This window comes from Erpetoichthys calabaricus, chromosome 9 (genome assembly GCF_900747795.2).
Source record: "Erpetoichthys calabaricus chromosome 9, fErpCal1.3, whole genome shotgun sequence".
Taxonomy (NCBI): Eukaryota; Metazoa; Chordata; class Cladistia; order Polypteriformes; family Polypteridae; genus Erpetoichthys; species Erpetoichthys calabaricus.
In genome coordinates this window covers 101634515-101646778 of record NC_041402.2, presented here as the reverse complement: position 1 = coordinate 101646778, position 12264 = coordinate 101634515, and the positions used below count along the sequence as shown (strand labels likewise).

The window sequence follows — 12264 nt, the reverse complement described above, 5'->3', positions numbered from 1 at the left end:
TTTGGGGGCTGTAATTTCTTACAATTTCGATGGGCAAAAACATCCCCTCACACTTCTTAGCAGGACGATCGAGAAAGAATATTTGGCTATCAAGTGGGTGGTGGAGGCGCTCTGCTACTACTTGTGGGATAGGCGGTTTACCCTGGTGACTGATCACACCCTATTCCAGTGTCTCTACAGGCAGAATGATACAAATTCCCGACTCACTAGGTGGTTTGTTTGCTTGTAGCTATTTGATTTTGAGGTTTGTCATTATCCGTTTCAGTGTATATCAATGCTGACTTCCTTTTGCATCTGGCCGAGCCTGGCTTAGACTGTCACTTCTTTCACACCAGTTTGAATAAAGCTGAGATGGGGGAATGTGAGATTTTTATGACCTCAAGAATCCCCCCAACTGAGCTGTACACTAACACTCTGTTAACATAGGCAGGGACTGGTTGTACCGGTGTAACTGCAAGTTGACAGGTTTGCATCTGTTGCCCAGTGGTGAATGCGGGGAACATTTAAAAGTGGCTGCTGACCTGGCTGTGTGCTCGCTTTTTTGTCTTCTCGCTTCTGTAGACAGGCTATCTGTTCTGTTGGCCTGAGAAGGAAGCGAATGCAGGCTGATATCATCATCCAATCTTGTATGCAGTTGTGTTTGAGTGATAGCTCCCATTTGAATAAATGCTTTGAGAATGTTCCTGTCTTCACAATAATAAAGCTGATTTTTTGGGAATGTGGACTCACTCTCTTGTGGAGGTCTGTGACCCACACATCACAATTCAAATGTGACAGCACATACATGTCTGTCCAGGGATGAGTTTAAACAATTAAAAATGTTTTTCTGTGTGTAATACAGTTAAAAGGTGCATTTGTCTATATAATATATTGAATCAATCCACGTTGTAGCTCTACTATCCTGAGCTGCATTTTCTGAAGGCATCTTAACACTAAGAATGTTAAAAATTCCATCTTAAGATCAATGTTTAGCTTAATAGTGTATCTTAAATGCTTTGTATTCTAAGTACTACACAATCTAGTCATTAATTGCTATGTGCATTGTGGAGACTGGCTCGGACACAGACAGGCAGACACGCTCATGTCACCCAACACACATTTATTTACACTACTATTTAATAATAATAATAATTCATTACATTTATATAGCGCTTTTCTCAGTACTCAAAGCGCTATCTACACAGGGAGGAACCGGGAAGCGAACCCACAATCTTCCATAGTCACCTTACTGCAAAGCAGAAGCACTACCATTGCACCACCTGTGAGGACATTTACTTATTGTGCCGCAAACCCCAATCTTCCCCAAAGTCCAGGCCAACCACTCTGCCTCTTCGGACCGCCTCCTTTTCTCTTTCTATCACCTTGTCCTGCTTCCACCCGACTCCAGCCTCGAATGATGGGAGGCGGCCCCTTTTATCCATACCCGGATGTCTTCCAGGTGTGCACCGGCAATCCGGACATGCCCCAGTGTGGCGGAAATGCCGGCTTCCTCCCGGAAGCACTCTGGGTGTTCTCTCTCTTCTTCCCCTCAGCACTTCCTGGTGTGGCGGAAGTATTGGGGTCTAGGGTCCTTCAGGCAGGGGGACGCCCCCTGGCAGTGACTACGGACCCCTACAGGGTTGGGCTTCCAAGCCCTGTACCCGTGGCCCCCAATACAACCAGGGTGGACGCACCCTCGCGGTCTGGAGGAGGAATGAGCCCTCCTCCTGTTTTTCTGGGCGTCCCAGTCGGGCATGAGCCCCGTCCGGGTGCCACAGCATCTTAAATGAACTTCATTTTGTGGTGACAATAGCCACAGACTGACACACAGAATACATTAATTTATGGTATGACGGCACTATGAATATTTAGAATACTAAAATTTATACTTGATATAATTTTCATGGGGCGGCACAGTGACGCAGTGGGTAGCGCTGCTGCCTCGCAGTTAGGAGACCTGGGTTCGTTTCCCGAGCCCTCCCTGCGTGGAGTTTGCATGTTCTCCCTGTGTCTGCATGGGTTTCCTCCGGGTGCTCTGGTTTCCTCTCACAGTCCAAAGACATGCAGGTTAGATGGATTGGCAATTCTAAATTGTGCTTGGTGTGTGTGTGTGTGTGTATGGGTGTGCTGGTGCCCTGCCTGGGGTTTGTTTCCTGCCTTGTGCCCTGTGTTGGCTGGGATTGGTTCCAGCAGACTCCCGTGACCCTGTAGTTAGGATATAGCGGGTTGGATAATGGATGGATAATTTTCATGATGAAATGCATTAAAACATATTATTACATATTATTCTATGGATAAATTATTAACTTCATTTAAATGATTTACAGTATACTGTTAATAATTAAACTTGTGGCTGGCACAGTCTTAGAGATACTGCATTTCTTTAAGCAGGTTATATCCCAAGTGTTCCCTGCCTGGAGTTTGCATGTTTTCCTTATAGGTTTCTTTGTGTTTCTCCAGTTTCCTTCCAAAGATATGCAGGTTGGCTGTTTTGGTGATGCTAAATTTTATCTTAAGATGAAATTTATGATGTTCATAGTATTAAGAGGCCTTTCGAAAACACAGTTCAGGATAGGAGGGCTACAATGTGGATTGATGCAGTATATTAGATTCTCCAATTTGTGTTTTAACCATTTAAACTGATGTATTACATTTACAAATCCATATTTTATCATTTTTAAACTCATCTCTGGACAAATTTGTATGTACTGTTATCACACTCAGATATCTATTGGATTAATATACACAGTGACTGAATGACTTATTCTCCAAAGGATGGCATTCATTGGAAGGCAGAGTTTCAGCTTTCAATATTTGCCTCTTACTGAAGGCTTGATTGATCAAGGGTATCACTTGGCTTTACATTTTTGGATGGGAGTGCCCCATTAAATTGCAGAATTTAACTGGGCATGGTATTTTAAAATGATCACCTTACACTTCAGGTAGTACATTTCAACAATTTTTCCAGGATTCAAAATCATTTTAGCCAACATTGAATTCTGTGTTTCACAAAAGAAATTGGAATTTGTTTGAAATATTAATATCTTGAAACTGTAGTACACTTTTTACCATTTTCAAAGAAATCATTTGAAAGGAGATCATTTGCTGGATGCAGTACTTGCATCTAAAATAAATTTCAAATTTGGTAATAAAAACTAAACATTGTTCAGAAGTCATCAGTGGTTTACAATGGGAATACAAAACGTATAAGCAATGTCAGAAAAATTAAATTTTAAATGTCTGCTCAAATTAATAGATTTCATAAAAAACTAATTTAAAAATAAACAGGAGACTCATTGATCAAACTATTATTTATTTGTATCACTGCTGTTTTATCATAATAGTCTGCAACATTGTCATATGTATAATCTAACAGTCTCAATGGGTATTCCCAGTGATGGCATACCTTCATAATGGAAGACAGTACATATTTCTCAAATTCATCCAAAATTATGTGTTTTGGTGACATATGTGATATATAGTAAGCAAAGCATGCTTGGCCTACATTGTGCAAAATTCTTATGGCAATCTGAGACCTTTATGCAAGCTGTACTAGGCTCAGAGCATTTTGTTTCAAAATTATCATTGTTCCTTATATGTATGACAAAATATATTCTGAACCCAATAAAAATATTGAATTCTGAAAGTGGACTGAGTACTGTACTAAATATTTCAAAGTTAAATTTAATTATGTAATTCTCTATTCTATGTAAGTAAATAGACCAGATTTCTCTGTACCTCTCTGTTCAATTAACCTAATTGAACATTGGCTGTTATTAAATAAAGATAATTTGGCAAAACTGAACTGATTTTTTCCCAGTTTTAGTCAAATTAGTCTAATATTTTCATCTGGAAATTTCCTGAATGTTACACTGGCCTATAGTCCAAAATGTGAATGGGAATTTCTGTGTAAATGTTTCTCTTTCTTTTCTCCAGATTTCTTTGAGCTTCTAGACATTTTTGGATCGTTGTGAAGCCATCTGTTAAATTATTTGTGAATTTTGAGTACCTACTATACATACCAGTGGCATTTTTAACCCTTCCTAGAATGGTAAAAATGTTGCAAAATCTTCAGCTGTCTCTGAGTAATAATAGTAATAATAATAATTCATTACATTTATTATTTATTTTTTCTTACAACCATGAGTGTTAAGTAATAAATACAGCCCAGAATGAAGATTGTCATTTTAATATTTAAGTTAACCACCTTACAATCTAATTAATAAATGAAAAACATAACATTCTAGAAAGAGAAATATGTTTTAATGGTAGAAAATGTGTTTACTTTCTTTTAAATGAATGAAGAATATATATAGTATGTGAATGTCATGAGAGAAATACCAAATGCACTTTGTACTGTCTTCTAAATATGTCTGGATTAATGTTTCTTCAGGAGTTTCTTCAAAAAAACATGATACCTAAAGAATACACTTACTGGATTGGGCTGTGGCAACCAAATTCTTTTGACGGGTGGAGATGGCTGGATGGCACACCATTAGACACTAAAAGGTAAGAATGCACTTCTGGTTTATATATATATATATATATATATATATATATATATATATATATATATATATATATATTGTAATGAACAGCTGGGTCCCATGCCCGGCAGGGACGCCTCTGCTGCATCTGTTCTGGGGAAGCAGCCATGGACTGTTCAATACCTCCCCCGGGACGCTTGGTGGCAGCCTCCCTGGCAGCCAATGATTCCCCAACCCGGTGCATGGCTCCATGGGACATGGAGTCCTCCACAGCCTGGTTGGGGGCTCAGATGGCCGCCAGGGGGAGCTGCATGTAGTCAGCAGCCTGGCTGGTCATATCTTCAGCCCCACCCGGAAGGGCAATTAGGACCAGGTGGCCAAGCACCTGGAATGCTTCTGGGTGGAATATAAAAAAGGCCAGCCACCACCACTCAGAGAGCCAGAGTTGGGAGGAAGGAGACAAAGCTTGCGAGGAGTGGTGGGAGAGGAGAAAAGAGTGCTGTTGTGGTGTAGAAAGAGGTGCTTTTGGGACTGTGTATTGCCTGTGGGTCACGGGGAAGACGTGCGCCCACGGGAAAAGAAGAAAATAAAGCGCTTGTGTTTTATACGTGCCTCTGTGTCATTCTGTGCCGGGTCGGGCGCTATATAGCACCTTTTCTACAATATATATATATATATATATATATATATATATATATATATATATATATATATATATATATATATATATATATATATATATATATATATATATACGGTGGTGCAGTGGGTAGCGCTGCCGCCTCGCAGTTAGGAGACCCAGGTTCATTTCCCGGGTCCTCCCTGCGTGGAGTTTGCATGTTCTCCCCGTGTCTGCGTGGGTTTCCTCCAGGTGCTCCGGTTTCCTCCCACAGTCCAAAGACATGCAGGTTAGGTGCATTGGTGATTCTAAATTGGTCCTAGTGTGTGCTTGGTGTGTGGGTGTGTTTGTGTGTGTCGTGTGGTGGGTTGGCACCCTGCCCGGGATTGGTTCTTTCCTTGTGCCCTATGTTGGCTGGGATTGTCTCCAGCAGACCCCTGTGTTCGGATTCAGCGGGTTGGAAAATGGATGGATGGATTTTAACCCACAGAAGTACCGTATAAATTACACACACACAGTCCACTTTCCCTAGTACTCGAAGAGACTTACTTATCATAGGCACAAACAACGTGCAGTGTCTTTGATATATCTCAGACCTAAATATTACCTTTGGTCTCCAAGAATATATTGAAACATACAAAGGCTCAACATCCCTGGCTATAGGCCATTTATCAACCAGTGTATTTCTTACTTTAACGCACTGTTTATTATTGGACAGAGCTCTACATCCTTAGCTCGATGAACCTTGCAGCTTGAATCATATGGCACTTCCTCCTGCTCCAGGTGTTCTTAATAAAAAGTTACCTTATTACCTCAATCACTCTAGATATGAAGATGAAGTATAGAAAGTGTAAGCAATGTGGTATTTATTAAAGAGAAATAATACCAGCAGAGAAAATCATAAAAGAAAATGTGAATAGCAAGTCTGGATATACAGTATATATAGTCTTTAGAAAAAGCTTACAGATGTCAAAGATGAATGTCCCAAGGTGGCATTGATTTAGCAATCGAAGTTGTTCATGAGACGATTTAGCTGATGATCAGATGAAAGTGGCCACACATTGCTGGTGCCCTCTTCTCATGTTGCTCTTCTGTTGTCACTGTTTCTTCTTCTAACGTTGTTTCCAGGCAAGGCATATTCATTATAAAATTTTATGAGGGGGTTTTGCAACACGTGATTGTTAGATACACCTGATTGGCTGCCTGTCAATATGATGGACAAATTTGCTCAAGCTCTTTAATCTTGTTTGTGTAACCCATTTTCCCAAGCAATAAAGTTTTTGATTGTTTTAACAATCTCCTGTCTCAAACTGTAAACCAGTTTAGTCCTGGTGCCCTTCCCTTCACAGTTGACAAAATTATCAATACAGCTTGAGGCATCTCCTGAATTCCTGCTCAGTTCAAATACATGTTAATGTGATTGATACTGTTACAACTGAAGAAAACAGAATGCTTTGATGTTAAACTGCCATACAAGTGACCTGTATTTAAGTTCATTTTGTTTTACTCTTGAGTAAAATATAGTGCTCAAAAAATTAAAGAAACACTTTTTAATCAGCATATTGCATGAAGTCAAAGAAACTTCTGGGATATTGGTCTGGTCAGTTAAGTAGTAGAGGGGGTTGTTAATCAGTTTCAGCTGTTTTGGTGTTAATTAAATTAATAACAGGTGCACTAGAGGGGCAACAATGAGATGACCCCCAAAACAGAAATGGTTTAACAGGTGGAGGCCACTGACATTTTTCCCTCCTCATCTTTTCTGACTGTTTTTTCACTAGTTTTGCATTTGGCTATGGTCAGCGTCACTGCTGGTATCATGAGGCAATACCTGGACCCTACAGAGGTTGCACAGGTAGACCAACTTCTCCAGGACGACACATCTATATGTGCCATTGTCAGAAGGTTTGCTATGTCTTCCAGCACAGTCTCAAGGGCATGGAGGATATTCCAGGACACTTTATGAAAGATGGGCAGGGCTGTAGAAGGTCCTTAACCCATCAGCAGGACCGGTATCTGCTCCTTTGGGAAAGGAGGAACAGGATGTGCACTGCCAGAGACCTACAAAATGGCCTCCAACAGCCCACTGGTGTGAATGTCTCTGACCAAACAATCAGAAACAGACTTCATGAGGGTGGTCTGAGGACCCGATATCCTCTAATGCAGGGGTTGCCAACTCCGGTCCTGGAGGACCACCATAGCTGCAGGTTTTCATTCTAACCCTTTTCTGACCCTTTTGCTGCTAATTAACTTCTTTTTGAATTCATTTTAAATTGGCTTGCTTTTTGAAGACTCAGACCCCTTAATTGTTTCTTTTTCCTTAGCAGCCAAACAATAATGAGATAAAAAATGAGCCAAAACAACTAGTGTCCATCATACAATATCTGAAAATAAAGAACGATGAAGGAGGTCTCAGAAATGTTGGTCTGCTCAGGTCCCCAAAACATTTTAACACTGCTCTTAGAAAGAGAAAATCAACAATTTCAGAAATGTCTGCCAATGCACCACGAGAGCAGCAAGAAGCCGCAGAATTAAAAAACTGGTTTAATTAACGACAAGAATTGGCACCTCATTAAGCAGCTGGTTGGAGTGAAAATGGCTGGAGTTTGAGGCCTTGACTTAGTTGGTCTTCTCTGGCTCCCTCGCTTCACATTTAATTTCTGTTTGGAAAGAAATGAAGCACTTCAGAGAAAGGATGAAGAAATTCAGGGGAACAAATCTTAAAGCAATTCAATTAAAATTAATTCACAAGAAGTTAATTAGCAGCACAAACAGGGCACTCATTAAAAAAAGGGTTCCAATGAAAACCTGCAACCATGGTGGTCCTCCAGGATCAGACTTGGTGACCCCTGCTCTAGTGGGCCCTGTGCTCACTGCCTGGCACCATGGAGCTTGATTGGCATTTGCCATAGAATACTAGAATTGGCAGGTCCACCACTGGCGCCCTGTGATTTTCACAGATGAAGAGCAGGTTCACCTTGAGCATATGTGAAAGTTGAAAGGGTCTGGAGAAGCCATGGAGAACATTGTGCTGCCTGTAACATCGTTCAGCATGACTGGTTTGGTGGTGGGTCAGTGATGGTCTGGGGAGGCATATCCATGGAAGGACACACAGACCTCTACAGGCTAGACAACAGCACCTTGATTGCCATTAGGTATCGGGATGAAATCCTTGGACCCATTGTCAGACCCTATGCTGGTGCAGTGGGTTCCTCCTGGTGCACGACAATGCCGGACAACACCTCTGGGACATTATGTTTCGGTCTATCTGACGCCACCAGGTTGCACCTCAGACTGTCCAGGAGCTCAGTGATTCCCTGGTCCAGATCTGGGAGGAAATCCCCCAGGACACCATCCGTCGTCTCATTAGGAGCATGCCCTGACGTTGTCAGGCATGCATACAAGCACATGGAAGCCATACTAACTTCTGAGTACAATGTGAGTTGCTGCAATGAAATTTCAGCAAAATCGACTAGCTTGCCACATCATTTTTTCACTTTGATTTTCGGGGTGTCTTTGAATTAAGCCCTCTGTAGTTTGATCATTTTCATTTCAATCAAATGATGTGGCATCCTTTTGTTCCTAACAAATTACCCAGTCCATATCAGTATAGTTTTCCAGCATTATTTATTTTTCCATTTAGATGTGATGTGTTTACAAAGTGTTCCTTTAATTTTTTTGAGCACTTTATAATGGGAATATAGGCAAAAAATTGCAGATTTTGCACAGCACAACAGGGTCACAACTTTAAAAACGTATAAACTTCTGCTCTTTTTCCTTAATCCTTTCTACAAATATACCTGGGCAATAACATATATATATATATATATATATATATATATATATATATATATAAATAATATTAAAACAGACAGGGTAGACAGAAGAACAATTGGTCCACCATGGTTTCTTTGTAGAGAAAATGCAGTAAAAATAATGACATTAAAGTGGTGTAGGTTTGGCCTCAGAAGTTCAGAGAGATCATCTCTTCATGAGTCCGTGGCCTTGTCTGACAGGGGTCTGGTATAGTTAACCATATCTAGTGAAGCAGAAGTGAAAGGAGTGGAGTGTTCACTGGCTTAAGTCTGAAGTGACATCATGGTTCTTCCTGATTGTGCTACTCCATTCTAGGGCAAACGGAAATCGAATTAGCGGTATAGGTGATGATGTCAGGGCCTACTTCAAGTCATGGAATGCGGCTTCTGCATCAGGATACCAGACCATTTGAAAAGGGGCTAACTTACAAGTTAAGACTGTAAAAGGTACAGCCTAGTGAGATAATTTAGGGACACACATTTGGTTGTACCCAGCTCACAGTAAGGAGGCTTGCACTTGTTTGGTTTTCTGCCTGGGGCCAACTCAGAATGGCAGTGACTTTGGTCCACTGAGGCTTGACCAGACCTTGTCCCACCTGATTATTTAGCTTCCTTTAGGCAAAAATAATATTTCTTTAGTCTGATGTGTAGACTTGCTCCTAGAAACATGCAGAGCATGGTCAGGACACAATGCAGATGTTCTTCTCAGGTGCTGGAAAAGAAAACGTTGTCAAGATAGGCAGAACTAAAGGCTTAATGGAGCAAGAGTAGTCTGTCCACCAGACATTGGTAGGTTCCTGGTGCATTGTGTAGACCAAAGGATAGGACACAGTACTGCCAGTTGCCACTAGGGGTGCTAAACGCATTTTTTTTTTCTTTAGCTTCAGGGGCTAGTGAGATTTGCCAACGCCCCTTTGTCATATCCAGTGTTGTAAGGAATATCCTGAGCAAGTCTTTAAAATACACCATCAACCTGGGGAATTGGATATGTGTTAAAAAGAGAGATCTGGTTGAGTCGGTAGAAGTCATTGCAGAATAGCCTCTGCTGTCGGGCTTGGGGACAATTACAATGTGACTTCACTAGTGGCATTACTGTCTGCTATAACACCCAACATTTTCCAATCTTCCTGCTCCACCATGTTTCATTTTGCCTGGGGTATCTGATAGGGGTGCTTTCTCACAATGACTCCTGGTTCTGTGATGATGTTGTGCGTAATCAGGCTGGTCCATAATGGTTTGGCGTTAGCAGCACCATTTACATGCTCCAGTTTCGTACAGGTGAATTCTTTGGTTAGATGTCAACTTTTCCCAAAAAGCGAGAGTTTTTGAAAAGAGTGCAAGTGTATTTCCCTGGTAGGACTGCTCTCCACTCTTTCATTCAAGGGTTAAATTAAATTCACAATAAACTTGCTCAGGAAGTCTGCGATAAGATTGTTTAACCACATATTCAAAATTCCTTTACATTCTTTAAACATCCCTAAGTGATATTGGACAAGGGGCTGGATGCACTTAAAGCACTTGTGCAATATATTCCAGTATCCTAACATTCTGATAATGTTGTACTTCCAAGTCCGGAATATTCCCTGGCTGCCTCCTGTACAATAGCTTCAATGGGGAAAGTCTGTGGAAGATTGTGGCAGCTCTTGATGCAAAAAGAACCAGCATAATAAGCTAATCCCTATTCTGCCTGTCTCTACAGTATGTACTAATTTTTTTTTACCATCTGTTTTAGTATTTGATTGAACCTTTCAATCAAACTGTCCATCTGTGGATAATACAGGTATTTTTTATGTGTTTCATGTGAAGTAGGGCACTGATTTCTTTAAATAAATTGGGCACTAAAGGTGTTCCCTGATTCATGAGGATTTCTTTAGGGACACCAACTCACACAAACACCTCTAATAACTTCTAGCTGATGGTTTTGCAGTTAGCCAGACACAGTGAAATGGCCTCTGGATATAAAGTAATATAATTCACTAGTACATGTATATAAGCTGTGATGGCATGCCCGGCCGTGACACCCCTTCAGCATATGTTCCGGGGGAGCTAGCATGGGAGACCCAATACCTTCTCCTGGACTGTAGATGGCAGCCTCCTTGGGTTGCAGCGGTGCCTCGGACTCCCGCAGGGCTTCATAGAAGTTGGAGTTTGGTGCAGCCCTGTTGGGTTCCTCAGGCCCCACCAGGGGGTGCTGCAGCAGGAACTGCTGGGCCCTGGTGGGCAGTATTTTCGCCACACCCAGAGGTGCAGCTGGGACTCGGCAATCAAGCACCTGGAGCACTTCCAGGTACCTAATAAAAGGAGCCAGCGGCCACCACTCAGAGCCAGAGTCAGGAGGAGGAGGATGAGGTTGCCTGGGAGGAGTGGTGGAAGAAGAAGAGTGTGGTTTACTTTGTGTGGTGCTTTACTTTAGTGTTGGGACTGTGTTAGAACTGAGGGACAACAGGGAAGATGTGGACATCAGCTGAAGAAAATAAAAGGCATTTTGTTGATTTTAGCGTGCCTTCATTGTCAGTCTGTGCCTGGTCGGGCGCATATATAGGGCCTTTTATCACAAAGCTAAACAATACAATCAGATATCCTAAATGGAAACACAAAAATAAATTGGAACTTCAATTTTCTGCAAAAAATAGCTCTTCTATATGGAGAAACCTTCAGTCTGTTACTAATAACAGAAATATATCTTCTAATGCTCTCTCAGATTCATTCCTCCCAGACAAACAAATTTTATGGCAGATTTGAACAACAAGATGCTGAGTACTTACATCCACCAGCCACTTCTTCACAAAAACACCTCCCCTCTTCTTCCTTTTTCATCAAGGAATATGCTGTCTGGAAGCTGTTTGCAACACTGATCAGCTGGTCCTGACTCTGTCTCACCTGCAGCAATCAAACACTGTGCCAGGCAGTTTGCCCCTCTCTTCACAGACATCTTTAATCTGTCTCTTGCACAGTGCACCGTACCAGATTGCTTTAAATTTTCTATTGTTGTTCCTATTCCCAAAAGTGATAATATAAGCTGCCTCAATAATTACAGGCCTATTGCTCCTACATCAGTTTTAATGAAAATATTTGACTTATTTTAACCCATCTTAAGTCTGTTACTGCTAATGATCTTGACCCTCTTCGATTTGCATATCAAGCAAATAGATCTTTGGGTGATGCCATCAACATGGGCCTTTACTTTGTGCTGGAGCATCTGGACTATAAAGGAACTTATGCCAGAATACTGCATGTTGACCTCAGTTCATCTTTTAACGCCATTGTCCATGAGCTGTTGTTAGCTAAACTTCTACAGACTGATCTGAATCCTTCCATCTGTAAATGGATTTACAGTTTTCTGATAAACCTGCAACAATACATTTGT

The 12264-nt window shown here is 41.3% G+C and overlaps 2 protein-coding genes across 2 annotated transcripts in view; both read left to right on the top strand.

The window, feature by feature from the left end:
* LOC114657202 (killer cell lectin-like receptor subfamily B member 1B allele B) overlaps positions 1 to 12264 on the top strand; it is a 509866-nt gene that overhangs the window by 403968 nt on the left and 93634 nt on the right. The gene's annotated exons all lie outside the window — the stretch shown is intronic.
* The window catches only part of LOC127529134 (killer cell lectin-like receptor subfamily G member 1), a 42722-nt gene that overhangs the window by 7241 nt on the left and 23217 nt on the right, over positions 1 to 12264 (top strand). Inside the window, exon 2 of the mRNA XM_051931749.1 lies at positions 4373 to 4488. Within this exon, the coding sequence (XP_051787709.1) occupies positions 4373 to 4488 (116 nt within the window). The remainder of the gene's footprint in view (positions 1 to 4372; positions 4489 to 12264) is intronic.